Source organism: Salvia splendens, chromosome 5, assembly GCF_004379255.2.
Source record: "Salvia splendens isolate huo1 chromosome 5, SspV2, whole genome shotgun sequence".
In the NCBI taxonomy this organism is placed as follows: domain Eukaryota; kingdom Viridiplantae; phylum Streptophyta; class Magnoliopsida; order Lamiales; family Lamiaceae; genus Salvia; species Salvia splendens.
Window position 1 is genome coordinate 5,491,702 of NC_056036.1, and position 26,257 is coordinate 5,517,958.

Here is a 26,257-nt window from a genome sequence, read left to right on the forward strand (position 1 = left end):
ATGGGGATTTAAATGCTTAATCGAGCTTTCTGTTTTTCGTTCAGGACTGTAGAGATATCACATTAGTCCGAAAAATAACTTGCTAAATTAAAGTTACTGTTGTACTCCATACATAGATGAAAAATAATTGAGTAAATAAAGATGATTATCTCCTACATGAAGAATTTGGGCGTGAATATGGGGTTAGTCAATTTGCTTTGGGGTCAGTCAATTCTCTCTCAATTTGACGGGGCAAAAATATATCTAAGAAGAAATTTTAAAAGTTTAAGGTGGGACATTTATAAAGAAAATTAAAAATTTTAAAAATTACTCCATGAAATAGTACTACATGAAATATATTGAGGAGGGTAAATGCCTCTTATCCTCCCCTACTAGATCCGCCCCTGCATAAAAATAAGGAAAATAAGTAATAGCCGACGAAAATGTCAGTGCTTTAATATATACTCCTGCTACTACTTTATATTATTCTTTCCGTCCCACAATAAGAGTTATGTTTATCATTTTGGTCTGTCCCACAATTAGAGTTATATTTCACTTTTACCATAGATAGTAAGTAGTCTCCACATTCCACTCACATTTTATTATAAAACTATTATATATAAGTAGGACTCATATTCCACTAACTTATTCAATCCACTTTTCTTTACATTTCTTAAAATCGTGTCATAACTATATATGACTCCTATTTCAGAACGGAGATAATACTATATTCGGCCAATGACTGCTCTCTGCATTACACGTGTCACCAACCAAGACCAGATCTCGTTGTTCCCGCCAACTTTTGCATGCATGGAAGCTAGATTTCAATGGAATATTTAACTAAAAAAGACATACACAGTGATATCATATTAGAATTAAGCTCGCAGTTTCCTTGTATGCTTCGGGGGCTCCCCCAATTTAGTCTTTAATACATAGAGACATAGGATCAGATGGTTGAGGAGGACACATGGATGATGGATTAAAGGCAAACTAATAAATTGTGGCCAATTATTTTTGTTGAGAGGAGAAGGTGCGGACAAATTTAAGTGTACGATTCCTGAAATGAGACTAGTAATTTGGTTTAAAATAATGTAGGCCATAAAGTTTGTGATTATGATAAAAATTGATAATTAATTAGAGCGAGTTCATGATAATAATTGATAATTAATTAGAGTGACTTCTTCACATCACACCTAACTCCATATTCAAGCAGATATTAAGGATTTCTTACTACTCCTTATAGTCAAAGTTCGTACCAACAAAATGGTGTTTTTTTTCTCATTCACTTATCCTTCCTGATTCCCATGTAATTGTAGTATGCTTCCAATTAATAATAAGCTAATCAAACGTGTCCCACTTCTTTTTGTTTGTTGTGTTTGTGCTTTGATATGAAGACAGATCTCAATCTCAAGTAATCATTTCTACATTAATTTATTCCTATACTGAAACTTATACAGTATGTCATTTCGTATTGATTTTAGAAGGCCTGTATATAATTCTTAATATTAGCATTAGTAGTACATGTTTTTAGTTTACATTGTAAAATGTAGTAATATACACCTCTACATAAAAATTTTAGTATCATAATATATCCAAGCCAGGAGTCTCTAACCAGCAAACTAAATGTCTAAATCTATATTATCAACTAAAAGATTAACACCATAAAGTTTGGATCTCTTTGAAATTATTCCATAATGATTTTTTAGGTAAAACTGCATCTGATTAACTAATTGTAAAATCATATATGGACGTCACAACTGATGAGTTAAACGATGTCGTGTTTCATGTTCTTACAAATAAAACAACATTGTTTAAATGAAAAATATCAACAATATGTTGCAATTATGCTACCGGAAATATATTTTCATGGGATAATTGTGAGCAAATCCAAAGTTGCAGCGTGATCACTAGACTTTTCTCTTAGAGTTGAATCACTACTCTTAGTGCGGGTTAGTATACTGGACCCCTGCCTTGACTATTCATAGGATTTTCAACGAATATTTAATTTACAAGACGATCAAAATTTTACTTCTTATTTTTTTTACTGTGAAGCCCAATTCTCCTATTTTGACAGAAAATAGACACTCAGCACAAGCCTAATCTTAAACTTCAAATCAAGCCCTAGCCCAATTTTCTTTATATTCAGTCAGGGGCATAGCCCAACTGTCTAATTCTTAAAATATCAAATAAACAACCGAAAGAGCATGGATTACTAAAATTGATTTCGACCAATTTGGTTTGATGAAAAACTGAAACGGAGTTTAAATTTAAACAATTAAGCTAACTAAGGTTCAAGTTGTTGATAAACAACAATAACTTTTACTAGAATGTAGACAAACTGATCATTGCATCACTATTTCAATACGAGGGGCTCCACTAATTTTGTTGATGCTAGATCTTACCGTACCGATATTAGGTAAAATAAATCCCTTGACACGTGTAGCGGCAGAGCCAGAAAAATATGTTGAAAAATGACAAATACTACATATAATATGAGAGAATTTTAAGAATTTCGGAAAGAACATTTAGTTAATAAATTAATATAAATACAATTTATTATATGTTATATACATATACATGGGCAAAATTAGGTGGGGCATTTACCCCTCCTAGCCATGAGCTAGCTCTGCCCTTGCACATGAGTCTTTCATAGTACTACTTGTTAATATAGGAACACAATCATACATGTCTCTTCACTTTTGACGACACATCCGGCTCGAGCATGAAGTTTGTTCTAGTACCATAATAAAGATAAATATAATTGAATGTGAAAAATGGTAAAAGCAGCTCAAAACTAGTATTCCTACTTTGTACTATTACATACTTGAATAATTTTCTTCTATCACACTTCACTATCTAGACTAATTATGTAATTCTTGATATTCTCTTTTCTTGGCTTAACTCTTCTTGGTGAATTTCTTGATTGCTTTATTCAAGCGGTTGAAAGTTAAGAGCATGCACAATGGCGGATGTCCCGGCGGACGTCGGACCGGCGTACCGGACGTCTGCCATTAGGCAGCATGCATACGGATACGGACGTCCGCTGCGGACACCGGAGTTCCGCGGCTTTCCGGGACGTCCGCCATTGCGTTGACACGACGGACGTCCCGATTTTTTATTGTTTTTTGTGAATGTCCGTCGGGATGTCCTTGGGGATGTCCGCCATTGTGTAGTGGGATGTCCTTATGACGTGTCAGTGCAGTGGGATGTCTTTATGACGTGGCAGGAAGTGTTTTTGAGAAGTCCGCCGGGATGTCCATCCCATTGTGGATGCCCTAAAGCAAACATTGCTAATATGCATTACAAACAGAACAATGATTGAACAAGGCCAGTACCAATTACTTTCCACCTTTGTTGAAAATTTAGCCATCCCTACAAAAAGTTAAAGCTTAAAATCCTATCATTCCATACCTTTCTTCAACATTTAGTCATCCCTTCCAACACCTTTACCACAATCTCTCTCATGGATTGCTGTAGCATCAACATAAGGCATCCATTGGTACTGGCCTTAGCAGCAATGCTAATAGGCTTTGCATCATGTGATAATCATGATTCAAAGGAGAGAGAAGAATGTGCAGAATCAGTGGTGGGACTCGCAACTTGTCTCCCTTATGTAGGAGGAACGGCAAAATCCCCGACGCCGGATTGCTGCAGCGGCCTCAAACAGGTGTTGAACACCAACAAAAAGTGTGTGTGTGTGATCGTTCAAGATAGAAATGATCCAGATTTAGGGCTCAATATCAATCTCACTCTTGCTCTAGGCCTTCCCCGGGCTTGCAATGCACCAGCCAACATTTCTCAGTGCCCTGGTAATTTATGCAATTTAGTGTATAAATTAATAAATACAGTAGATAGATAATTTGAAATATTGTTATGATGCAGCTCTGCTAGGGCTGGCACCAGATTCACCAGATGCTCAGATATTTTACGAATCCGGCAATGGTACCCATGTTGCTGAAGGTCCTAACGATAATGGTATATATATAATATATGTACCCTGATAAATTATACTCCTGCTAGTAATAGAAGATTCATTTGTGACTGATATTTCTGGTAATTTGTTCAATAGTAAAGCCTGCTGCTCCATCGGATATTACAACTCCAGGAAGCAGTGTTGAGCAGCAAGATGATGATGATGATGATGATTCTGCTTCTGCAAATGGGAAGAGATTTATTGGACTCAAAATCTTTGCAGGAGTCTTGTTTTTGTGGTCTGTGGATTTTGTCATTTAAAAAGCTTCTTCAAATTAGGATCAAGACAACCTTGGATTTGATTCTGTGTTGAGGATTTCAGATTCAGTTTCTTCTAATATGTACTCAAACATTCAGTCTCTTGTGGTATAATATTGAATATTTATACAAATATAAATTTTCTAAATTATTTTACAGAAACATGTTTATAAAATTTAAGCACCATGAATAATTAGAAGTGAGGCGAAAAACCAACTGGAGTTGAATTGATACCAAAAACAAAAAAGAAAGCAGGTCTCTGTTTTACAAATAACAATTGATTAATTTGATTAAACAGTTTATTTCTACCTACATAATCAATAATTGGATTGGATAGAACAAAATCCACAACACGGACGCCCAGAAGAAATAATTGGATAAAATTGCAAAGCTCGAATGCATGCATTCTCAGTGGGGTGGTGGATGCTGCAACTTCAAATACCAAATTTGATGGAATTTTCCGGCTCACATGGCTGGTGGTGGGGTTAGTCTCGATGACCCCACTAGATCCTCCAGCGTATTTGTGTCTTCACCTTTCACAATCTACATTTCAATAATGTGACTGAAAATGTGGCCATCATAATGTATCTAAAATTTCTTGAGCCACCTCCTCCAGTTCATAAATCAGGGGTTCTATCTCTTTATCTTCAGATTCCAACTCTTATCCATAATTTATTTATCAATATCTTTTTAGTTATATCGAATGGTTAGATTTTGTGTTGTCTAAACTATCCTTGGATTGCATTTTGTATGGCGGCAGATTCAACTGCTTTTGCGGTATGGGCTACTTTAAAATATTCATTCCTCTTTTGTTCTGTTTCGAATGTGAAAACATTCCAAATACCAAAAATTTTGATTCTGGTATACGTACGTAAATTGAATAAAAAAATTGTTGCATTTGACCACTTGAACTCATCCATTACTTGTGATTGGCTCAAGGTGCCGATTTCCTAAGCTAGCCATGTTGCAAACTTGCAACAAACAAAGCATGCAATCAATTTCCAGACTGCATCAACTTCTGCAAATCTTATCATGTTGTGTAAAGACTAAAGTAGACCTCTGAAACACAGCTATTTTTGTACAAATATTCAAATTATTTATAAAAAATATTCTCATTCCTTCACTTCACTTTAGACTGCCCCAAAATTATATCGGTGCATATGGACTCATTATATTTTGATGAATCAGATCGCATCAAAAAAGTGTGTAGGGATAATATTGTCTTTTGACACGGTGCCTTATTTGTGTTCCCAACGTACATAATGCAAGAGGTGGCGAATGGCGCTTCATCATAATTCGATACATTCAAAGAATGAAAGAGGGAAGGAAGAAGAAGAAAGCAGGCATCTGCATCACCTACTAGAGTTGCACTGCCGGTGAAAACCTACAATCATTAAAAATCCTCGAGCCTTACCCTGTGATCATTTCTACAATTCAATTAACGTCTGTGTTGCTCAAATCACAGAGAGGTATCAAATTAAACTGCCACATTAGATAATTGAAATCGTAGAGCTTTACTGCGCCTTGTGTTTTATCGACACCTCTTTCTGAGTTTTCTCATGATGGATGGTTGATGAAGGTTTTCAATGCAACCGCACGCAATTTATTAACTTTCCCTATTTCTCTCTCTCTCGCGCGCGCGGTATTTATTCTCAAGTTATGTTTTCGTACACTGATTTCTCCAAAACGAAGCTGTTGATATAGGTGAAGAGTGAAGACTCACTGAAACGACCGAATTCTTTATCTACGTGTGAATTTGTTTACTGTATGTGTTATTTTGTTCTGCTTTAAGGGGATTCTGCTCTAAATATTACCCAATCAGCAATCTAGTATGTGAAAATGGAGATTGCCTTGAAGCATTGTACCAATCTAGCTTCAAGAAAATGCTAGTTTTAAGATTCTGAATGGAAGTTTCGATATAGAAAGCCATTGCGTATGCTTATTGCTGGCATAAACCCTGCATTTTATATTCAAATACATTGGAACTGAAGATGAGGAATAATCTTATTTTCCTTTGCTCAAGCCATGAAATTGAGAAGATTTCATTTTCCCATCACCTTTCTTTTTCCCCTTAATTTTCTGAAAGGATTAAAGAATTTAATTCCATCCATACACTGATAAGTTTTGCACAATGAAGCTATTATAAAATTATGGTTCGTGAAGAATCAGAGCCATAGCCCAACCTTTTACAGAATGCTCAGTAGGATATAGCCAGTTCTTTTATAAGGCTCTCTACTACTTTACACTAGTAGGTTTTGATCACGAAGGGCAATCTAAACTTAAGAACATAATCTGCAATATTAAGAGTGTATGGTGCCTTTCGAGTATTTAATTACTTCACAACATCAAACAGTTTTTTGTGTTCACGATGACTAAATGGGTATAACTTGCAGGAACTAACCAACTAAGAAAAACTTGAGACTTCTAAGACACCATGACTCGGGGCTCAACGGATGACGATGATGATTCATGCACCATGCCTGTCAAAAAATGGTCCATTTTCTACTATGGGGTGGGACATATGTTGAATGATGTAACATCTGCATGTTGGTTTACATATCTCTTAGTGTTTTTGACCGATATTGGACTTCCCCCAAGGTTTGAACATTGTTTATTGCTCTCTGTTCTTCTCCTTTAATATATTATTCATTTATTTTACTAAACTAGAAGAATTGTGTTTCCTTTTACCCTTCCAGTGATGGCACATAAAACAAAGTAGTCATCTGTAATGTCAACATGCATTGTTTGCTCTCTAAGTTGAAGTTTGGTATAGTTGTGATCTGTAACGAATGTTTCTGTCATGAATAAACTGAAACTATATTAACATTGGGTCTCAAAAGTAAATCCAGAGATTGCACCACTACATTCTCAGTAGAAGCAACCATATTTTTCAGCATACGATTTTAGAAAATGTTTTCTTCTCCTTTTCTTGTTGATTGAGTTGGGGAGGGAGGGCATGTTGGCTTTGAAAGAGGAACAGTGACTTCTATATTTTATACTAGAAGTTAGGTTTGTTTTCGTTTTACTAGTAATTCTGATGATTTCTCATGTTTGAAATTTATGCCTTGGCTTTCTCTTTTAGTGATGCTGCTATGGTCATGCTCTCTGGTCAAATTGCTGATGGCTTCATGACCATATTTGCAGGTGAACTGGTATGTATAGAAGTTATTGTATAGTTAAAAATATGCTTTTATGCTTTGATACCACGTAATAAAGATATTACTACTTCTCGATCAACTTACGAAAGTGTCAGATTTCTGTTCTGAAGTGTAACTCTATGGTAGTGTGAGAGAATTGGTTAGTTACTTGAGAGTAGAAAGGTGATATTTGGTTTTCTGTTTCTCATAGATAGACAGGTATGGGAGCTTCAAGATATGGCATGGCGCAGGATCTATTTTGGTTGCTGTTTCATTTTCTTCCGTCTTCGGTGGTTGCATACCTTGCAAAATTATAGGTTCCTATTCATCTACTGCACAAACCATCAGTTATAGCCTGTTTGCAGCAATTTTCAATGTTGGCTGGGCTGCCACTCAAGTTTCACACATGTAATTGAAGCCTTTTATCGTATTCCTAATAATTTGTTGTTCTTGTTGCTGTGATAGGATTAAGTGCTGAAACCAAGCACTTTCATTTACTAGTTTTATGAATTAAGATATGTACTTCATATGGATCATTACGAATTATGCTGTATGAGTGAAATTGTGATTTATGATTTTTGGCCCATGGGAGTTAAAGGGAATAAACTAGTACTCCAATGGAGTATTATTTAATGAAAACAAGTCAAATTATACTGATGGTTCTGCTCCTTACATTTTTTAGTCGATAATGCTGCTAGTCTGCTCTTGTTGTAGGTCCATGGTGAACTGCATCACCCTGAATTCAACAAGCCGGGTAGTTATGACCAGTTGCCGCAATGCCTTTACAATGGTACTAGTTCTACTATGCTTTCATCCATTATATTAGTACTCTCACCATCCCATTAAGCTTGGCACACTTCCATTATGGTTTTCCCATTTGTAATGGCCCAATCCCAAAGGGGGGAAAATTAGGGGTTTAGTTGGTGTGTCCATCTCACTTTATGCACCCTTCCTACTTTAAAGCACTCTAAATAAGTGGGTCCATCTCACTTTATCCCTTAATCAAGCATATTTCTTAAAAGTAGGGAGTCATGCTTAATGGGACGGAGGGAGTGTATTGTGTGCGCACGAATTAACTTTTAGTACATGATTTATATTCTCTGATTTCCTTAACCTCACTTTTGGTAAAGGTTGCGAACCTTTGTCTATATGCTGTTGCTTTTGTGGTATTCAAGTTTGACACAAGACGGACCATTATTGAAGTTGAGCATCAGGTATTTAAACTAATAGTTTGTTTTCTTGTCGTTTTCTCTTGGGCTGCCTTCTCATTTCATTGTATCTTTTATATGTTTTCAGTACCGCTGGATAGCTTATGCATCGATATTCATTGGTTGCTGCTTTGTCGGTATATTTCATCTCGGAACTGCAGAGCCAAGGTAAGTAATATATGTTGTTTTTATATTGATGCTTAGAGAAAATTGTTTGGCTTCCTTTTGTTAGTTAGTTTAATGTGTATTTTCTTGTGTGATCCAATTAACTGATTACTAGCTTGGAATTCTGGTGTTTGTATGCTCATAAGTGGCCAGTAAAGCATGCTCCAAATTGTTAATTTAGTAAGATGAAATTACATGCTCATAGGCATTATAGTGGAGTTTGTAAGAATGTAAACATGATATATGAATTACCTTACATCATTACCTGATTTTTTGAGTTTTAGTTTTTCCCCTTTCCAGTACTCAATACAACCTTATGTCCCATGCATAAACACTATTATTGCAGTCTGCTAGTTGATTTTTAAATGTTAAGCATGCACTGCTGGTCTTGTTAAATTACAACAAGTTTCATGCCATTTCTTTCTATCACAAATTGAGACAACTTCCTCATCCTTTGAACAAAAACTACAAATGTGATTTTCACGGGCCTTACTTATGTAAAATTATATTCTATTGGATGCTACACCGAATATTGGGATCTTCAGAGGGCATGTTGTGAACTTCAGAAACTGCTGGGGTACAATCTTTTGAAATCTTATGCTAACAGTAATAAATGATTTACTTATATAACAGTCCTAATCATGGCTTACCTTCCGCATGGCACTGCAGTTTTAAATGTTCAGCAATAGGATTTAATGTCGGCCTAAATGAATAAATCTTTTAGCCTTGACTCTCAGTTATTTACAGTTTGAAACTTGGGTTTTTTTGAGAAATTGGTGTACTAACCCAAACTAGTAGAACTTATGGGTGTGTGAGGAGTCAGCTAAGAATCTGGTCGTGAACAAGTTGTTTGTTCCTGTGTGTCATCCTTCTTCTCCTTGATGAAAGAATCGAATCACTACATTATTCAGATCCCCTTGTAAGAAATGTATTTTTAGCTTATCTATGAGGAAGCGATAGGGAAGAAGGATATTTTCTATTCGGATTAGAAATATTTATAAGTGGTTGAACATTATGCATTTCTTAATGAATGCCAAATAAAAGCTTATCATGCTAAAATTAGTGTGTTACACTTGCTCAAGTTTAGACTTGTTATGTTTGGATTCCGTTTGTGGCTTTGTGTAGATTAAAAAGAGAAGCTCATGAAAAAGGATATGCCAGAATTTCTTGGACATACTGGTTTCGAAAGTTGTTATACCACCAAGTGGCGCTTGTATATGTGCTAACAAGACTAGTCACAAATGTATCCCAGGTTAGCATGCAACTGTCTTTTCTGTTTTGCTCAATTATTCCAGAGAGTCTGAATCAATCAATTCACCTATATCTTTATTTAATACAGTAGTTCTTTTCCTTGTAACTCAGGCATTTCTTGCTTTTTATGTCGTCAATGAGCTGATGATGGACCAATCTGCCAAAGCCTTGGTACAATATTTTAGTGCTTTCTTATAACATAAATCTGTCAGATATTTGAGAAACAAGCATATTTAATGTGTTGTAATCGTGTACTATATTTGTGCCCGTAGGTGCCTGCTGTCATCTATGTATGCAGCTTCGTCACATCAATCATCCTACAGGTTCACTTGAAACCAAATTACCTACAAACTTCTATCTCATTTTATCACTTTAACATCTTTCCACAATTTCTTGTTCTTTATATAGGAGATGGCCTGGAATAGTCATCGGTTGAAGATTTCGTACTCTGCTGGGGGGCTTCTTTGGATGATTTCTGGTGTTGGCATCCTCTTTTTGCCAAGCAGCATGAAATATTTTATGTACCTTGTATCAGTAGTGATTGGAGTGGCAAATGCCTTGATGATGGTAAGGAAAGTTTTCGTTTGATTACTAAGTAGAAATTTGAGGCAGCATCATTAAACAGTTATGATGTGGTTGCGTTCATATATATTTCCATGAATATGTCAGTTCTTTTTATGTGTATTTTTGGTTTGTTGATCTCCACATTTCTGAGCAATGACCTTCATGGAATGACCAGGTGTCAGGGGTGAGCATGCAGAGCTTCCTAGTTGGTAGAGATCTCAATGGATGTGCCTTTGTTTATGGATCATTGAGCTTTCTGGATAAAATAATATGTGGAGTAGCATTATCTATTCTTGAGTCGTATCAAAGTAAGTTTATTTACGTGATACTCCTAATAGTTTATAGTTTTACATGCCTGTTTTGGTTACATCCTTTAAACTCAAACAAGATATTTTTCATTAAAAAATTTCGTTCAAGGCCATCCCCTTCTTTGAGCTAAGGCTCGTGCATGTTGTGCAGGCTCGACTCCAGATGAAGTGCGGAACTGCAATCCTGTATTCTCTCTTTCTATTACCAGATACGGGCTTGGGCTTGTTCCAGCCATATCTGCACTGGTAGGCGTGCTAGTGACACTTAGCATGAAGCTTCCCGAGCCGACCTTAACACCCTTAATTACTCCTCTACTGGAATAGCTCACAGATGTACACATTCTTAAAAGTAAAATCACAGGTGTGTCTACAGTTCATGAAATCAAAGTTGTATAATTGACCTAATAGCTCTTAGAATGTCAAATTCTAGTTCATGAACTTGGCCTATGGCAGACAAATTTTGCTGCAGAAGGAAACATAGCTCCAAATGTCTAGTTTGACTTACCAGGTACAGAGTTGTATCACTGAACAACTGATGCTTACACCTAAGGCATATCATTGGCTGTCAGGATCGTTGGTTTCGTGCCGCCAGTTCTTGATCTGATAGCGACTCAATTCGCTATACGTGGTGGATAATGTTTGGTATACTAATTTCTACTGGCTTCTACTCGCACAGCCAGTGAGATTTTTAGTGGCATGTAGTGTGGCGGGATTGGCAGCTACAAGTATCTTGTTGAATTCCAACGGAAATAATTTAGGGGCATTTGTGATAACAAATTTTACAAGGATATCTTGAACCACATTTTTTTCTGAAATATCTAAGTCTTTTTAGTTTTAGGGGACCATATTTCTGATCTGTTGAAATAGGAATATACATATGTAAATGACAATAAACAAAATAGCATCAATTAAAAGAATCACTTCTATTAATAAAAATAATAATTATTTTTATTTATAACTTTTCACATGATCGATTTTAATACTAAAACTAATCAATTTACATATTAATTTTTATGTATAAAAATATTACTTAACAACACATGACGAAACGGAAAACAATTATTTTTTTTTCTTATCATATCTTTCAATCTCGGAATATTTGAGATACAGCCATATAGGCATGGAAAATAAAGATTATAAAGAAGTAGGGGCATTTAAATGGTTAACCAGTTATCGATTAACCGGCACGTGAACCACCTGTAAGCGGACCGATTAAGATTCTTACCGATTAAGCAATAATTAACTATTTCGGGTATAAGTTCGATTACATAAGATGATAATGTCGTTGCCAGCCGAACTAACCGATTTCACTTATAAATTCGTTTGATTATAAATAAATTTCTATATTGTACTCAACACTCTCTTTCCTTCTCAAGTGGGTATTAATCTGAGATTAATTTTTGCATTGTAGTTCATGTAGGCATTAAAAAATGCGTCAATATCTTTTACTATTTCATAACTAAATAGAAAATTTTAATAGTAGTAATTAATTTATATTTGCTTGCATTCTATAGAGTATGGATAAGTCCGACTCAAGTTTATAAGATTATTTTATTTTGTTGTGAGTGCAGAGTAGGTTTTGGAGTAGGTGATCCGCTTTGGGATAAGTCTCATGATCGGAGAACTCGGTATTTTACATGAATTCATTAGTATTCACTCAGATAATTAATGTAAAAAAAAAATACCAAACCAACCTTTAGGTGAATTCATTTGTATTCACTCCATTTGTACTCACTCCACATAATTAATGTTAAAAAAAAGACAAATCCACACTTCACCTAGGCAGTTATTCAACAGACAACAATCTCTTTAATTATAACAAAGAAGACCAAATTTAATAAAGAAAGACTTCAGTGGTTTAATTTGAACTAATTGGTGGTCAAATTTTTTTTTTCAAATTGAATAACGTATCTTTTTTTTTGGAGGAAAAAAAGTTCAAATATGGAAGTGTACATATAGCAAGTTTAATCATAAGTAAACATCCATTTTAAAGTTTAAAATTTCAAAATTAATAAATAAATAAATGGATTAAAAAAATAGTAAGTCGACCATTTTAAAGTTTAATTTTCCTTCCTCGGTTTCCACCATCTTCATCCGCGCGCACTCCTCGCTCCTCCTCTCCTACTTCTTTCTCTCTCTAGATTCACTGAATCCTGTACATCTTTCTCCAATCACTTTTTCAGTTCCCTAAATTTTGCCCTAGGGTGGAGTCATATCTTCCCGAGGCGCCTAGTTTTGGTGGCGGGGAGGCCGCGGCGACTGAATTACGGTGGATCTGAAACTAGAAGGAGGAAGAAGCAAGATGAGCGCGGATCTGGTGGCGGAGAGCACACATGGGAATCTGGACGAGCAGATTGCTCAGCTCAACCAGTGCAAGCCTTTAGCAGAGCCCGAGGTTTTCTTCATTTATTTGTTATTTTCCCAGACCCTTGTTAATTTTCCGTTTAGATTAGCTTAAGCCTGGAATTTATGGATCTGATAGATTTGTACCGATTGGTGAATTCGACAAGTTTAGAGATGTATGGGGATACTTATTCTTTATAGTATTTCTTAAATTCTTAAATTTGATAACTTTAGTGTAGGGTTTCTTGGAAATGACTAGATTGAGGTTTTGAACTTTCTATTAAGTGACTTTTTACTTAACTGTTAGAGAGTTAGGAGCCTTGCTACTTGCTAGAAACTCTGTAGTTGTGGAGAGGTCTGAAAAGAGAGTGAGAGGTAGTTAGAAGTAGAACATCCGACTTAATCTTTATTTAAGCAGTTTGCCTGATACTTAGAAACTAATAGTAACTGCTACTCCAGTTGGTAACTGATAAGTTACTCTACTCCCCTTCAGTTTGAACTATTGGCACCTCTTTTCGCTGAGGCAAGAACTAACTGCACCTCCTTTGGCGATGTAAAAGTTGGCCACTTCGTAATGTATAGATGCTTGTGATGTTTCAGATTTGATGAGCATCTAATAAATGATCTTTCTGGCCACTCCTCTGAGTGGTCAACCTTGCTAGCTTTGTCAACTCATTTGCAGTTTAATTTAAAATTTGGGGCGTGGTTCTCAATATTGCTGATGGTTTGACCTGTTGTATGATCTCTCCTTTAAGTATGTCGAATGTTCTGTTTTATTCTTGGAATCTTTTTTCAGCGAATTATCTTGGAGATGAAATGGTTATTGTTGTTTGAGTGTTGGTTATATGCTGATTGTAGGTTAGGGCCTTATGTGAGAAGGCTAAGGAGATACTGATGGAGGAGAGTAATGTTCAGGTATAAAGTTTTTTCTCTAGTTGTTGAGTTTAATTTAGCCCTGATTAGCAATTTAACATGCATTTATCGTACATATACATTTTTAGATTTATTATGGGTTCCCCTACTCTCTAAACTGTTTTACTTTGGAAAAATACAGTTTCTTATTTTGTCTCACTATATACTTACATTTGATATCTTAGTATAAGTGGGATCGTTAATGATACTTGATCTCTGCCCTTCAGTGAAGTGGCTCAATCCTTTTATCTGGTAATTTGAGGATGTATATGAAAACTTAATAATTGGAGATGCTATATTGTTTTCTTTGTCGCTGCAGCCAGTGAAAAGCCCCGTGACAATTTGTGGTGATATTCACGGTCAATTTCATGATCTTGCTGAACTATTCCGCATTGGAGGGAAGGTATTGCTTTGGCCATGATAGTTTGCTCTCTTCTAAGTTTCTTCAACTTTCAATTAAAATGTATTGGCTAATGTTCTACTAGTTTCTCATATTAGTTTCATTTTTTCATATGGACAGTGTCCAGACACAAATTATCTATTCATGGGAGATTATGTTGATCGTGGGTACTATTCGGTGGAGACTGTCACTGTAAGAATAAGTCCTCTGATTGCTATTTCGGAATGATTTCTATATTGCTTATATTATTCACGTGGGATGAATTATATTGATAGCTTTGATCATGGGCATTAATAAGGCGGAATTATAACTATAAGAACAACAATTACTCTGATTTTGGAATTATCTCAATATTATCTGTGAATTTTAGGTGATAGGTGTTTGATATTTTGTAGGAGATTTGTGTCTCACAACTTGTATTATACACTCTTTCCCTTCTTCTCTTCGATGTGTCTTCCGATAACACCTTTATGCTCTTGTATGGTGCAGCTTCGAATGCTTTATCAAACATCTTTTAGAGGTGCTTATAGTCTTATTTTCTGCAGCTATTAGTGGCTCTGAAAGTGCGCTATCCTCAACGTATCACTATTCTCAGAGGAAATCATGAAAGTAGACAGGTATTGATTAGTTTTTGGCCGTTCCTGTTCCTTTGAAAGTAGACTTGGAACCTGTTTCCTTTTTTACAAATTTGTTTATATTGTTGGCAATTGACATATGAACCTCATTTATGCTAGAAAATTTATGTGTTTCAGTCACTGCTATGTGCATTTTAATCCGTTAAAACATTTTTATCCGTTAAACATTATATTATTTTCTGATTATGTGCAGCTGATTTTGAATGGTGTATATGAGTTTTGTTTGTGCTTCAGCTAACTTTTAACAGTTACCTGATTATTTTTTGTGATAAATCGTGATTGCAACTGAAAAAATGACATTAGAAGATGATGTTCTGTGTGGCATTACGACTACTAGCATTTGTTAAAACAAAATTTGGATCCAGTCTTAAATTTTGAGATTGCTGAAAGCCTGACCTCTCTGTTGGAGGCTTGGAGCTAATGCTACAGATCCCGGATTTGTTGTTTCCTGGGTGTGTTGTGTTACTATAGTTAGCTGTTTGTATCAGGATTCTTTATTTGGTCCCAGGATTTGCATGTTCAACTTATTGACTCTTTTGTACATTTCTTTATCTTCTTTCTCAACCGGGGAACTTTAAATCATTATTTTACTGTTAAACTATTCAGGAGAACTATTGTTGTTTTATTTACTTGCCCATTGCTGTAATTGCTATCCTTAAAACTAATATGTTTGTCTACTATTGCCTTACTATTTATTTTTTCTCCTCCTTGCAGATCACTCAAGTATATGGTTTTTATGATGAATGTTTGCGCAAGTGAGTTTCTTTTGTGACCGTTTTTCATCTGTTCCCAAGTTGTTTCAGTAATGTTTAATCTTAACTTAAATTTCTTTCTTGAGAAACATATGGCAAGGCTTAAAATAGTAAGGCTCACTTTGTGTTACTGTTGAGTGAAACTTTCCTTACCAAAGACCATAATATGATTCTTTAATGGATTTAGGTGGTATGATTTATGAATTTCATAATTTTATTATGTTACTTTATTACTTAGGAGATTCTTGTCTATAATCATATCTGCATATAAAATATTGCATATTCAAACAGAAGGTATGCTAGAGCAAGTGAGTTCTTAGTAGTTGCTGAGGAGTTCAGTTGAAATTCATATAAACATATATTGGTCAAGTAGAAGCATTAGTGGCTCTAGTTTTCTGTAGGTTATCTCTGTCCATGTATTGTCTCGCAAGGATGCTTTACTGATATGCACATGTTGTTCACATCCTACATAAATACTAATGCCTTTAAATTATCTATTTTGTTGTAGGTATGGAAATGCTAATGTTTGGAAGACATTCACTGATCTGTTTGATTATTTTCCCCTGACCGCATTGGTTCGTAGATCCTCTCTTTCATAGTATTGTTATTTCAAAGTTTCTCATTGACATGTATGCTATATTGCTATTAGAGGTGTAAACAGTTTCTTTGGAGTCTTATTTCTTATTGACCCTACACAATGTTAATTAAGGACTGAATTGTACAGACTTGCAATTATAGTTTATAGGTTCAGATGCCTGTTTCTTATATGGGACCTTGATTGTTTTAGTTGTATGGTTTATTGTGCTTGCTATTCAATTAAATCTGAGATAAGTCATCTTTGTGTAGGTTGAATCCGAAATATTTTGTCTGCATGGTGGTTTATCCCCGTCTATTGAGACCCTTGACAATATAAGAAACTTTGATCGTGTTCAAGAAGTTCCACATGAAGGTCCTATGTGTGATCTTTTGTGGTCTGATCCTGATGATCGTTGTGGTTGGGGTATATCTCCCCGTGGTGCTGGATACACTTTTGGGCAGGTATTTTTCTGCCTGATAAAGGTTCTGGTTTCAATCTTCCTTGAGGACCTTGACTTACTAATAATTCTTCAATTATGCCTACTTATTCCCCAGGACATATCAGAGCAGTTCAACCACAGCAACAGCTTAAAACTAATTGCCAGAGCCCATCAACTCGTTATGGAAGGATATAACTGGGCCCATGTAAATATTCAAATCCGTATTAGACCCGTTTTCTTTCTATATTACCATGAGTTGGAATGGATTTTCATTGTTGATTTTGATTTTGCTTTGTCCGCAGGAACAAAAGGTTGTCACTATATTTAGTGCACCAAATTATTGTTATCGCTGTGGAAATATGGCATCCATTTTGGAAGTTGATGATTGCAGGGAGCATACGTTTATCCAGGTTTTGCCTCTATTCTCATGCAGTCTGTTTATTTTCAGCCAAAAAAAAAACAAGAATAGGTTTCCAAATCGGTTCATGTAGCAGTTAGTTGATGATGTTCCTTGTAATTTTATCTCTATAGTTTGAGCCAGCTCCAAGGAGAGGAGAACCTGATGTCACTCGGAGGACCCCCGACTATTTCTTGTAGCTCTGATAAACTCGTCTTCCGGTTATATGATGTGTCAGTTTGGGGTGCTTGCATGGTCGTTGCCTGAGAGATTTGAGGTTCAAGTAATTCACCTATTTGAAGTTGGTGCAAGTGGGAAGATGCATGCAAGATGAGAGGCTCCTAGTCTTGCAAGTTACATTCTAACCTTTCTTAGGATCCAGAGGTGTGGAAATTGGAATAGGGGATGCTTCTGCGTATCATGTTCTATAATTTTTTTGATGTGATGTTCCCCATTTCTACTCTTATTTTTCTTGTTTTTATATTCATCTTTGAATCACTGCCATTTGGAGGATAGGTGTGTTGGAATTATCGCACAATCTGTCAATTAAATCCTTCTCATTCTGTTGGTTGCAAATCTCCATGCTATTGAAATCTTGATATGGACACTTTGTCTGGTTTAATGCCTGTAGTTCATTTGCTCTCTCTCTCTCTCTCTCTCTCTCTCTCTCTCTCTCACACACACACACACACACACACACACACACACACACACACACTCAAAGACGATTGACATAATCTGAGGGTGAAAACTAAGTGTATCGAAATTGCATCTCTTTTCACAAAGAAGGCTGAAATGCTTTACATCTCGGTCTATAAAATGTGGCTTTAATTAGTAAAGAGTGAGCAAATGGCCAGAAAATGAGTCCCCACTTTCTCTAGTTGCCTTATTATCAGCAGCAGCACATTTGGAGAAAGCTTTCAGCTCCTTGCAAGATTTCATGTGGGCATGCATCTTCTCTGGCTTGAACACCTTCCCACATTGTCTGCAACAACAAAGAAACACATAACTGCATTTTGGGTGGCTCGCCCGAGGGGACAATCTCTCAAGAAAGCAACAGCTACTTACGAGCAATTCGGCCCGTTCACTGGCTTATAAGGAGGACAAGGTGCTTTTAGCTCTGTTGGTTCACTCTTGCTCTTCCTCAAATCCTCAATCCCATCAAGGCTCCTCCTGTAAGAATTCAATCATTATTCCATCATTTTTCTCATAGAGTAAGTTATCACAGCAGACAAATGGCAAGGAATATTTACCTTCCACTAAAGTATTGTCGAGCCGAAGCAGGAATCCTACCCACCCTCTGAGAGCCTCCGAAGCTGCTATCACTTTTCCACAACGCAGCGGAATGAACATTCTCCACATCGCTCCAACACATGCTCGTGAAAGGCTTGTTGTTTGGTTTCTTCATTGGAACAACTGCAGACTCATTCGTCTTTATATCCCCACAAGTGATCAGGTTCTTGAGCATTTTTTATTTGCTGTTCGCGTTGTTCTTGCTCTTCGTGCATTGAGGGTCTGATCCCAAGTCCTTGCATAATTCAACAGCCTCAGCTGCAACAGTCTTTTCTACAATAGTGCCGTTCTTGCTCCTCTTCTTGCTCAAAAGTGTGGAGTAAAAAGGCCAGTGCCGCCCCACTTTATCATCGATGCTTGGCGTTTCTTCTTTGGTTGTGTTCAAACTTTTCTCCGTCTCGACTTTTCCCGAGTCATCTGTACATGTGGATGTCTCTGAGCCAAAAGACGGTGATTCTTCTTCGATTTCAGACGCCGGTTTTGATGAGACTTCAACTGAGGCCTCTGTTGTTGGTTGAGTTTGTTTTTTTTCCTTACCAACTTTTCCCCCTGTGTATGAATATTCTGATTACAAAAGATTCAATTTGGACACACAATAAGTGAATGAATCTACCTTTGATATTGATGGATGAAATCTCTGATCCTTGAAGCACATACTCATTGTCTGAAATGGGAGTGATGAGATCATCATCTACCAAATCCTGCCACACATACCCTGCTTTGTATCTCCTGCACAACAAAATCAATAAAAAAAAACACACCTCCAAATTTCCAACTTTATGAAAATGTACAAAAATGAAACCTACCTCTTGTATGACCAAGAAAACGACTCCGGTATCTCGTTCCCCCGCAGCTCCGACAACCATCTCTTCACATCTGCATTGCACAGTTTCATATCATACACATATTATCTGGCTCTGTGAACTCAAAATTACCAAACCTCGCAATCGAACACCATTTCTGGAGAGATGATGGACTCGAATGAGATGAGGGTGTTCGATACGCCCCTTTCGACTAAGAAAGTAGACGATGTGAAGCCTCCTCACTTCTTTTGTCTCCATTAGTTCTTTCTCTGCCTAACAAAAAACAACAAAACTGCCTCCTTATTTCACTTTTTTAGGAAGAAAAGAATAAAACAGAAGTTCAAATGGCGAGTGAAACCCGAGAAAGAATTCTATGTTCTATGCCGGCCTGAGATTAAGCAACAAAACATAAACAAAACACAAAAAATAAATTAAAAAAAACATGCATGCATCTAATATTGCAGGCCTACAACGACAAACATACTCCTATTTTAAAATATAATAATGCATAACATTATTAATTGTTGCGAGAATCGAAAGGATCATTGGATAAAGAGATTTTTACCATATAATTATGATCTGTTAATTCGCTTTCTGCAGGAAAAAAGCACATACACACGCAGTGAGGGAGATAGGATTGGTTTATATATAAATATGGGGTTTTGCACACTAGGATAAGATCTATAACAATATAATATAACAAAGCTATTAATTTGGCAAACTTGGTCTATTCCATGAACTAGCATTTCATTTCGGGGTATATTGTTATTTCTATACTGCAGCTTTTGACCAACTTTTCTTTTATTTTTATAAAGATGATCTTGTTTTTTTAAAGAATCATGGTTCCCCGTTTTCCTTTACTGTGACTCAAACCCTCCAATCCCGACCTATTAAATGGAGATAAAATCATAGCACGATTTCTCTATTTTTAGTGCTCAAATGGTTAGTAGAATAACATTTCTCGTCTTATTATACAAGTTGCATTTACTTAAGATGGAAAAATTTAGTTGGATTCGTTTTGGTTTGAATTGAGGTCTTACAATGCAAAAAATACTTTTAATTATGTAAATATGATGATTTAATTTGGGAAGAAACTGCCCCATCATTAAGTAATTAATGAGAATCAGAGTTACAATATAATTATATGATCATATCATGATAACAAAATTTGTAAATTGCACAAAAGCAGGGAAATTCTATTTAATTACTAGTATTGAATCTGACATGATGGTTTTTTTAAAAAAATTTTATTTTCCCTCTCTTGATTTGGTGATTATTGTGGAATACTGTTTTCGTGGGTGATTAATTTCCAAATTATCTATAACTGGAGAACAGTGGGTAATTGTCACATACTAGTATATTTCTAAGTTCTATTCCATTGTCATGCATGCAGAGTGCAAATTGGATATCACATAATAATAATGTCACAATTATAATCTAATATGTAAAAGTTAATCATTATCACCAAACTTTCATTCGCACATAAATTACATGACTGCAGGAACACACATAAAAATAGTTATATATAATTAGGTACCTGTAAAATTCAGTCCGAAAGTGGATGTTTAATGGAAATGACCAATTTCAGCTTCTATGAAAAAAAACAAACTCATATATATGAAAGCAAGAGGAAAACATCACAGATATATATAGGTAGTGTAGTAAAGCCCCAAGCTATAACTATAAACAACAAATTAATTGCAAATAAAATTATGGATTTAGCGAGATGGGTTTTCATGCAATTATGATTGAATAACAATCGGTTGACCTTAACCATATCTTATGTTTCCTGCCACGTCATAAGGAATTCCCACTGCACAGTGGCGGAATTCCCTGCGGAATTCCCGAAGGAATTCCCACAATTAAAAAAAATTCACAAATTCAAAAACTAGACAATTTCCGGAAGTAAACAATTTACGGAATTAAAATTTCGACACGAATACGGAGAAAATGTAACCACTTTATTTAAAAAAACATACTTCATTAAAAAAAAGTACATAATTACTAAAAAAAGTACATAAAAATAAAAATCGGCTTCTCACTCCTCGGATTCCTCGTCGCAGTCCTCTCGCCTTCCCCGCCGTCGCCGCCACCCCCCTCGCCGTCATCGTCCGACATCCCGTCGAGCCCCAAATCGCGGCACATACTATCGAGGAGGGCTTAAGCTTCCGCTTGTAATGGGGGGGGGGTCGCTTGGCGCAATTCAACCATCGCACGTAACAAGGTTTCATGTGCGGCGATGTGGGCGAATGAGGGGTTCTCGGAATGGTTTGGGGGGGAGGGTGCTGTCGATTCGGCCTCGGCGGATCCGCTGGTGCTTACCCTCGACATCCGCGCCGCGGATTTTTGCCCAACCGGGCGACGGCGGCGAGCCTCCGATGTGGGTGTGGGGAACTCTGACTCGGGAGGGGGAAGTTTCGCGGAACCAGCACTGCTACTGTACTCTCCGGAAGCGCTGATCTTCGTCCGCTTCGGCCAGCCGGATTCAACACCCGCAGTGAACTTGGGCGAATACTGCACCACAAGAAACACTGGCCAATACTTGAATTCCCCGAAGCCCTTCTCAGCGTAAGGGAACTGCTGATGAGCCAGCAGCTTCACATCCTCGGCAGACATGCCGCTGGTTGCCGAGCGGAGGTTCTTTGTGTAAATGCCGGCAAATCGGCTGAGCTGCCTCTTCAACCGCTCCCACTGTTTCCGGCATTGCTCCGAGTTGTGAGCCTTCCCTCCTTGCGGTTTGAACTGGAGGTAGCTTTGGCTAATGCGCCACCACATCCGGTCGATGTGTTGGTTTGCCCCGACGTATGGATCCTCCACTACACTGATCCACGTCTTCGCCAGCGCGACGCACTCGTCCATGCTTCAGATGGTCCTCTTGCTCCTGCTGGATCCCTCCCCCACCTCACCTCCGTACACCGGGACGCCCCGTCCTGGCCCCGTCCTCCCCGTCGCTGGTGGTGCGCTGGCGGGAGTATCCCAGACCGGAGAAAGCCCCAACTCCTCGAACGAGAACGTGCCGACGCCAGCGAACTGAGTCTCGAGAGGAGAACTCGGCGGGTTGTCCGTCGCCAGTAAATCCATAAAGGGCCGATAGACGTTGTCGACCGGCGATTGGGGGACCCCCTGCCTACTCTCCCCGTAACGACAGACGACCCCTGCATCTGGGGCATCATCCTCGTACTCGCCCTGGGCATCTGGAGCATCATCTCGTACCATGTCAGGTACATGTTGTAGTACCCGGGCATCATTCCCGGTGGCATTTAAGACTGGGGCATCATCCCCGGAATTTGAGGCATCGCAGCGGACATCGGCGTACTCCCGCCGATGGGAAAATGGGGCGCCGGTGACTCGCTCGAGGCGGGTGAATTGCTGCCGTGGTGCTCCATTGTTGATTCACAAGAAATGTATTTTTAGAGAGAGAGAAAAACTTGTTAATACAAGTGATGCGAATGAAATGAAGTTCAACGGGATGTATATATAGGAACCGAAAAAAATATTTAATGCATTAAATAGAAATTCCGCGCGGAATTCCGCGAGCGTCAACGCAATGGCGGACGTCCGCACTGAATTCCGCGGAACGCCGCGGAACTGCGAATTCCTTTGCGAAATTCCATATCCGTGCCTGGGACGTGCAATGACGGACGTCCGCCACAGAATTCCCGCACGTTGGTGGGAATTCCGCGTGGACGTCTGCCATTGCGGATGCTCACAATCTACCTATTGCCGTCGTGTCAAGAAAAAACATCATTAAATAGATAGTGTTGGGAAAAGGGTAAGTCTATGTGGCCATAATGTGGCTGGCCATAATTGGCATTTCAGTAAATATAGGTGTTTTAGATATTAATAAAATAATCATCTCATTTAATGCTTAATTCAGTTGACAATATTACCCTTTCTTTATAACTCACTTATTCCATTCTTTTTTTAGACGTACTTTACCACTTAACATTTTTACTACTACTACTTTATTTCTATTTATATTATACTTTAGTATATAATCTTAATAACAGTGTTTTTAATTTTATTTTTTAAATTTTGTACTTGTTAAAACAAATTTAAGGTTAATTAAAATTATCAATTCAATATAAAATTAATAAAACATCCAATTATTTTAACTATGTATGGATCTACCATTTGAATATCAAATTATTCAATTAAATATAAAATCGAATTGAAAATCGATTGACTTAATAAGATATCAATCAAAAAAATAATTGAATGAAAGAAAGATAGAATTCGTAAAAATTAAGGACTCATTAATTTTATACTCCACTAATTTGCTTAAAAACCAAAATTCATTTTGTCTATTTTTTTCTATAACTTAATAAATGAATATAAAACAAAACAACACTTGAATGTATAGTACTTAGAATATATTTCTAGTAAGTATATTGTGATATAATACTACAATGTATACACTAATCAATATATATATATATATATATAATTATATTTATTTATGAAATAATATTATAATATTATGTATATATAATTAATTTATTGATAATATCAAAATATGTTATTATGCTTTTATTATTGAAATACTCTTCTTTGAAAAATATTAGAATAATGTTTTTATTAATTCTAATATTTATAAGTTATTTAAATATTATTATTAAATGTATTTTAAACCAAGAATTATTTAAAATTAAAATTTTAGGTAATAATTAACAGTATTTATCCAATTATGGGCAGATTAAATAATTGGTGCTGCTTAAATTTTCATTATTAATGCATGTCTTTAATTACGATAAATTCTGTTATTAGAAGTAAATTGTAGTGGTAGTAGTAGTACAGTTAAAATAGATTAAAATCATAAAACTATTTTTCGTAATTATCATTTGGGATTAATTCAGTTAATTGATTGTAGCATAATTCAATAAAGAATAGTAAATTGAAAAAAGAAAATTTGTTTTATCAATAAATTAATTATATATACATAATATTATAATATTATTCTACATAAGTATTTTATATTTGATGGTATATTAGTCTGTAAAAAATTGTTACTCTCTATATGCATAAATTTCAACAATTTGGTATTAACTATACATAATTTTAATAATTTTTTAATATTATGGTTGGCCATAATATGACCATTTAGCATCACTCTTGGGAAAATCCATTTTGTCAACTTAATAATGACAGTAATTTTATTTTATTTTATTTAAATTGAGATTTCCCCTTTTTCAATATTGATATTTACGGTATTAAGAATCACAATGTTGATCTCTAGAAGTCTAGAAGTTGAACATTATATGGAGTACGTTTTTAAACATTATCCATATCTCTGAATCACTGAGAAGTGAGTGCTTAGTGCTTATGCTATTCATATACTACATTTTTTATTTTTATAAATTTTAATTTTTTTTAATTTTATAATTTTACTATTTATAACTCACAATTAAATTAATTTACGAACAATTTTTTTAACATTTCACTAAAATAACGAAATATAATTGCATGCTTGAAATAAGCAAAAGAATTACATAAACAGAGGGAAAATGATGTTGCACGTGCATGTGTTTTGAGCCCACAGTTTCATTCAGGACTAAGAATATTGTATTACTGCTAATTATCTTCATCTCCAAATAATCATGACGTTGAATAGTTTCTTTTCCTTTACTATTAGTGACTCATTATTTTTTAATACATGAATGAAAAAAAAGAGTTATGTTTAGTTAAAATGAGCCGAGACAATTAAATATGATTTCTTATTAATATTGTTGGGTAAGTCGGTTATATTTAGTTAATGAAATTAAATTTCACAATTTAATTCTAAATAGATAATAATATAAAATAATTTAATAAAATAAAAAAATCTCCCAAACTTAATCCTAAATAAAATTAAGCCAATTCATGGCCCACCTATCTCAATTCCTCTCATTTATTCCTGCGCTCGAGCTTTGCCAAATAAATTGGTAAGAGCATCACGAATGGTGGAGGATATCCAATAGCCCTCACATAGCCTTTCCATTGCCACATCATCAGCACTAAAATCCTCCTACCACATCATCTGGACATGCAACTGGACATCCAATAGCCCTCACATAGCCTTCCCATAGCCTATCCACATCACTAATAACAATTATATAATTTAATTTACAATCGTAGCAACATACGAAATTTAATTTACGAGACAAATACGGGAAAATTGAATAATACTATTAAAATTTTAAAAAGTACAATAATTTAAAAAAAGTACATTAATTTAAAAAAAAGTATAAAAATTAAAAAGTACAATAAAAAAATTACATAAAAAATCACTCATCGCCGCCGTCCTCGCCTCCGTCGTCGCCCAGCCCTTCGTCGTCGCCGCCGTCGCCACCAACGCCGCGGCTACTCCCGCCGGTATCCATCTGAAACCCCTCCAATTCTTCACGCATGCTCCGGAGCAATACGCGAAGATAAGCCTTCTCCTCGGGGTCCACCGCCGTCCGGAAGTCGGCTAACGTCCAAAGCGCGTATATATAGTGTTTCGGAAAATTTTAAAAAAAATATTAAAAATCTGACGCCGGTCTGACGCCGATCCGGGGCCTACAATGGCACCGTGAGGATCGGCGTCAGCCCAAGAATCGGCGTGGGCACGCCGATTTCGACGACGCCGCTCGCAATGGTTCGGCGTCAGCACCAGCGTCCGCGAAAAATCGGCGTGCCGGTGTCGACACCGCCATTGGAGATGCTCTAAGAGACCGTCACTCAAAAATCAAAATCCTAAATCACGTGGAAAACCGTAATTCCATTTTCATTTCTTACATAACTCAAGTCTCCATTTTCAGCTACTGCAAATGCGAACCAATTACCAATCCAAGCATCAATGGCCATATACTAGTAAATTATTAAATTTGGGATACCTTAAAATAA

At 36.3% G+C, this 26,257-nt stretch overlaps 3 protein-coding genes and 1 pseudogene across 6 annotated transcripts; 3 read left to right on the forward strand and 1 right to left on the reverse strand.

The window, feature by feature from the left end:
- Positions 1–3,326: 3,326 nt before the first annotated feature.
- Positions 3,327–4,365, forward strand: LOC121802712 (non-specific lipid transfer protein GPI-anchored 14-like). Of its 3 annotated transcripts, none has more exons than XM_042202391.1 (3): positions 3,327–3,788; positions 3,883–3,954; positions 4,049–4,365. In XM_042202391.1, exons 1-3 carry the CDS (start codon positions 3,443–3,445, stop codon positions 4,210–4,212), a joined length of 582 nt encoding a protein of 193 aa, XP_042058325.1. In that variant the 5' UTR covers positions 3,327–3,442; the 3' UTR covers positions 4,213–4,365. The 3 variants fall into 3 exon arrangements, with proteins under 3 accessions (XP_042058325.1, XP_042058326.1, XP_042058324.1); XM_042202392.1 differs by having other exon boundaries at positions 3,335–3,788; positions 3,862–3,954; positions 4,054–4,289; XM_042202390.1 differs by having other exon boundaries at positions 3,336–3,788; positions 3,862–3,954.
- A 1,157-nt stretch (positions 4,366–5,522) lies between these two features.
- On the forward strand, positions 5,523–11,657 carry LOC121801933 (major facilitator superfamily domain-containing protein 12-like). 2 transcript variants are annotated; one of them, XM_042201408.1, is made up of 14 exons: positions 5,523–5,678; positions 6,603–6,807; positions 7,292–7,361; positions 7,558–7,754; positions 8,061–8,136; positions 8,477–8,560; positions 8,643–8,722; positions 9,845–9,971; positions 10,082–10,141; positions 10,243–10,293; positions 10,379–10,537; positions 10,710–10,842; positions 10,994–11,203; positions 11,296–11,657. In XM_042201408.1, exons 2-13 carry the CDS (start codon positions 6,644–6,646, stop codon positions 11,164–11,166), a joined length of 1,374 nt encoding a protein of 457 aa, XP_042057342.1. In that variant the 5' UTR covers positions 5,523–5,678; positions 6,603–6,643; the 3' UTR covers positions 11,167–11,203; positions 11,296–11,657. The 2 variants fall into 2 exon arrangements, with proteins under 2 accessions (XP_042057342.1, XP_042057341.1); XM_042201407.1 differs by having other exon boundaries at positions 10,994–11,657.
- A 1,260-nt stretch (positions 11,658–12,917) lies between these two features.
- Positions 12,918–17,873, forward strand: LOC121805256 (serine/threonine-protein phosphatase PP2A-2 catalytic subunit). The gene is made up of 11 exons (XM_042205054.1): positions 12,918–13,237; positions 14,044–14,100; positions 14,417–14,500; positions 14,618–14,689; positions 15,043–15,114; positions 15,847–15,887; positions 16,393–16,459; positions 16,731–16,922; positions 17,016–17,105; positions 17,203–17,310; positions 17,432–17,873. Exons 1-11 carry the CDS (start codon positions 13,145–13,147, stop codon positions 17,495–17,497), a joined length of 942 nt encoding a protein of 313 aa, XP_042060988.1. The 5' UTR covers positions 12,918–13,144; the 3' UTR covers positions 17,498–17,873.
- A 174-nt stretch (positions 17,874–18,047) lies between these two features.
- Positions 18,048–19,651, reverse strand: LOC121803046 (annotated as a pseudogene).
- Positions 19,652–26,257: the final 6,606 nt, after the last annotated feature.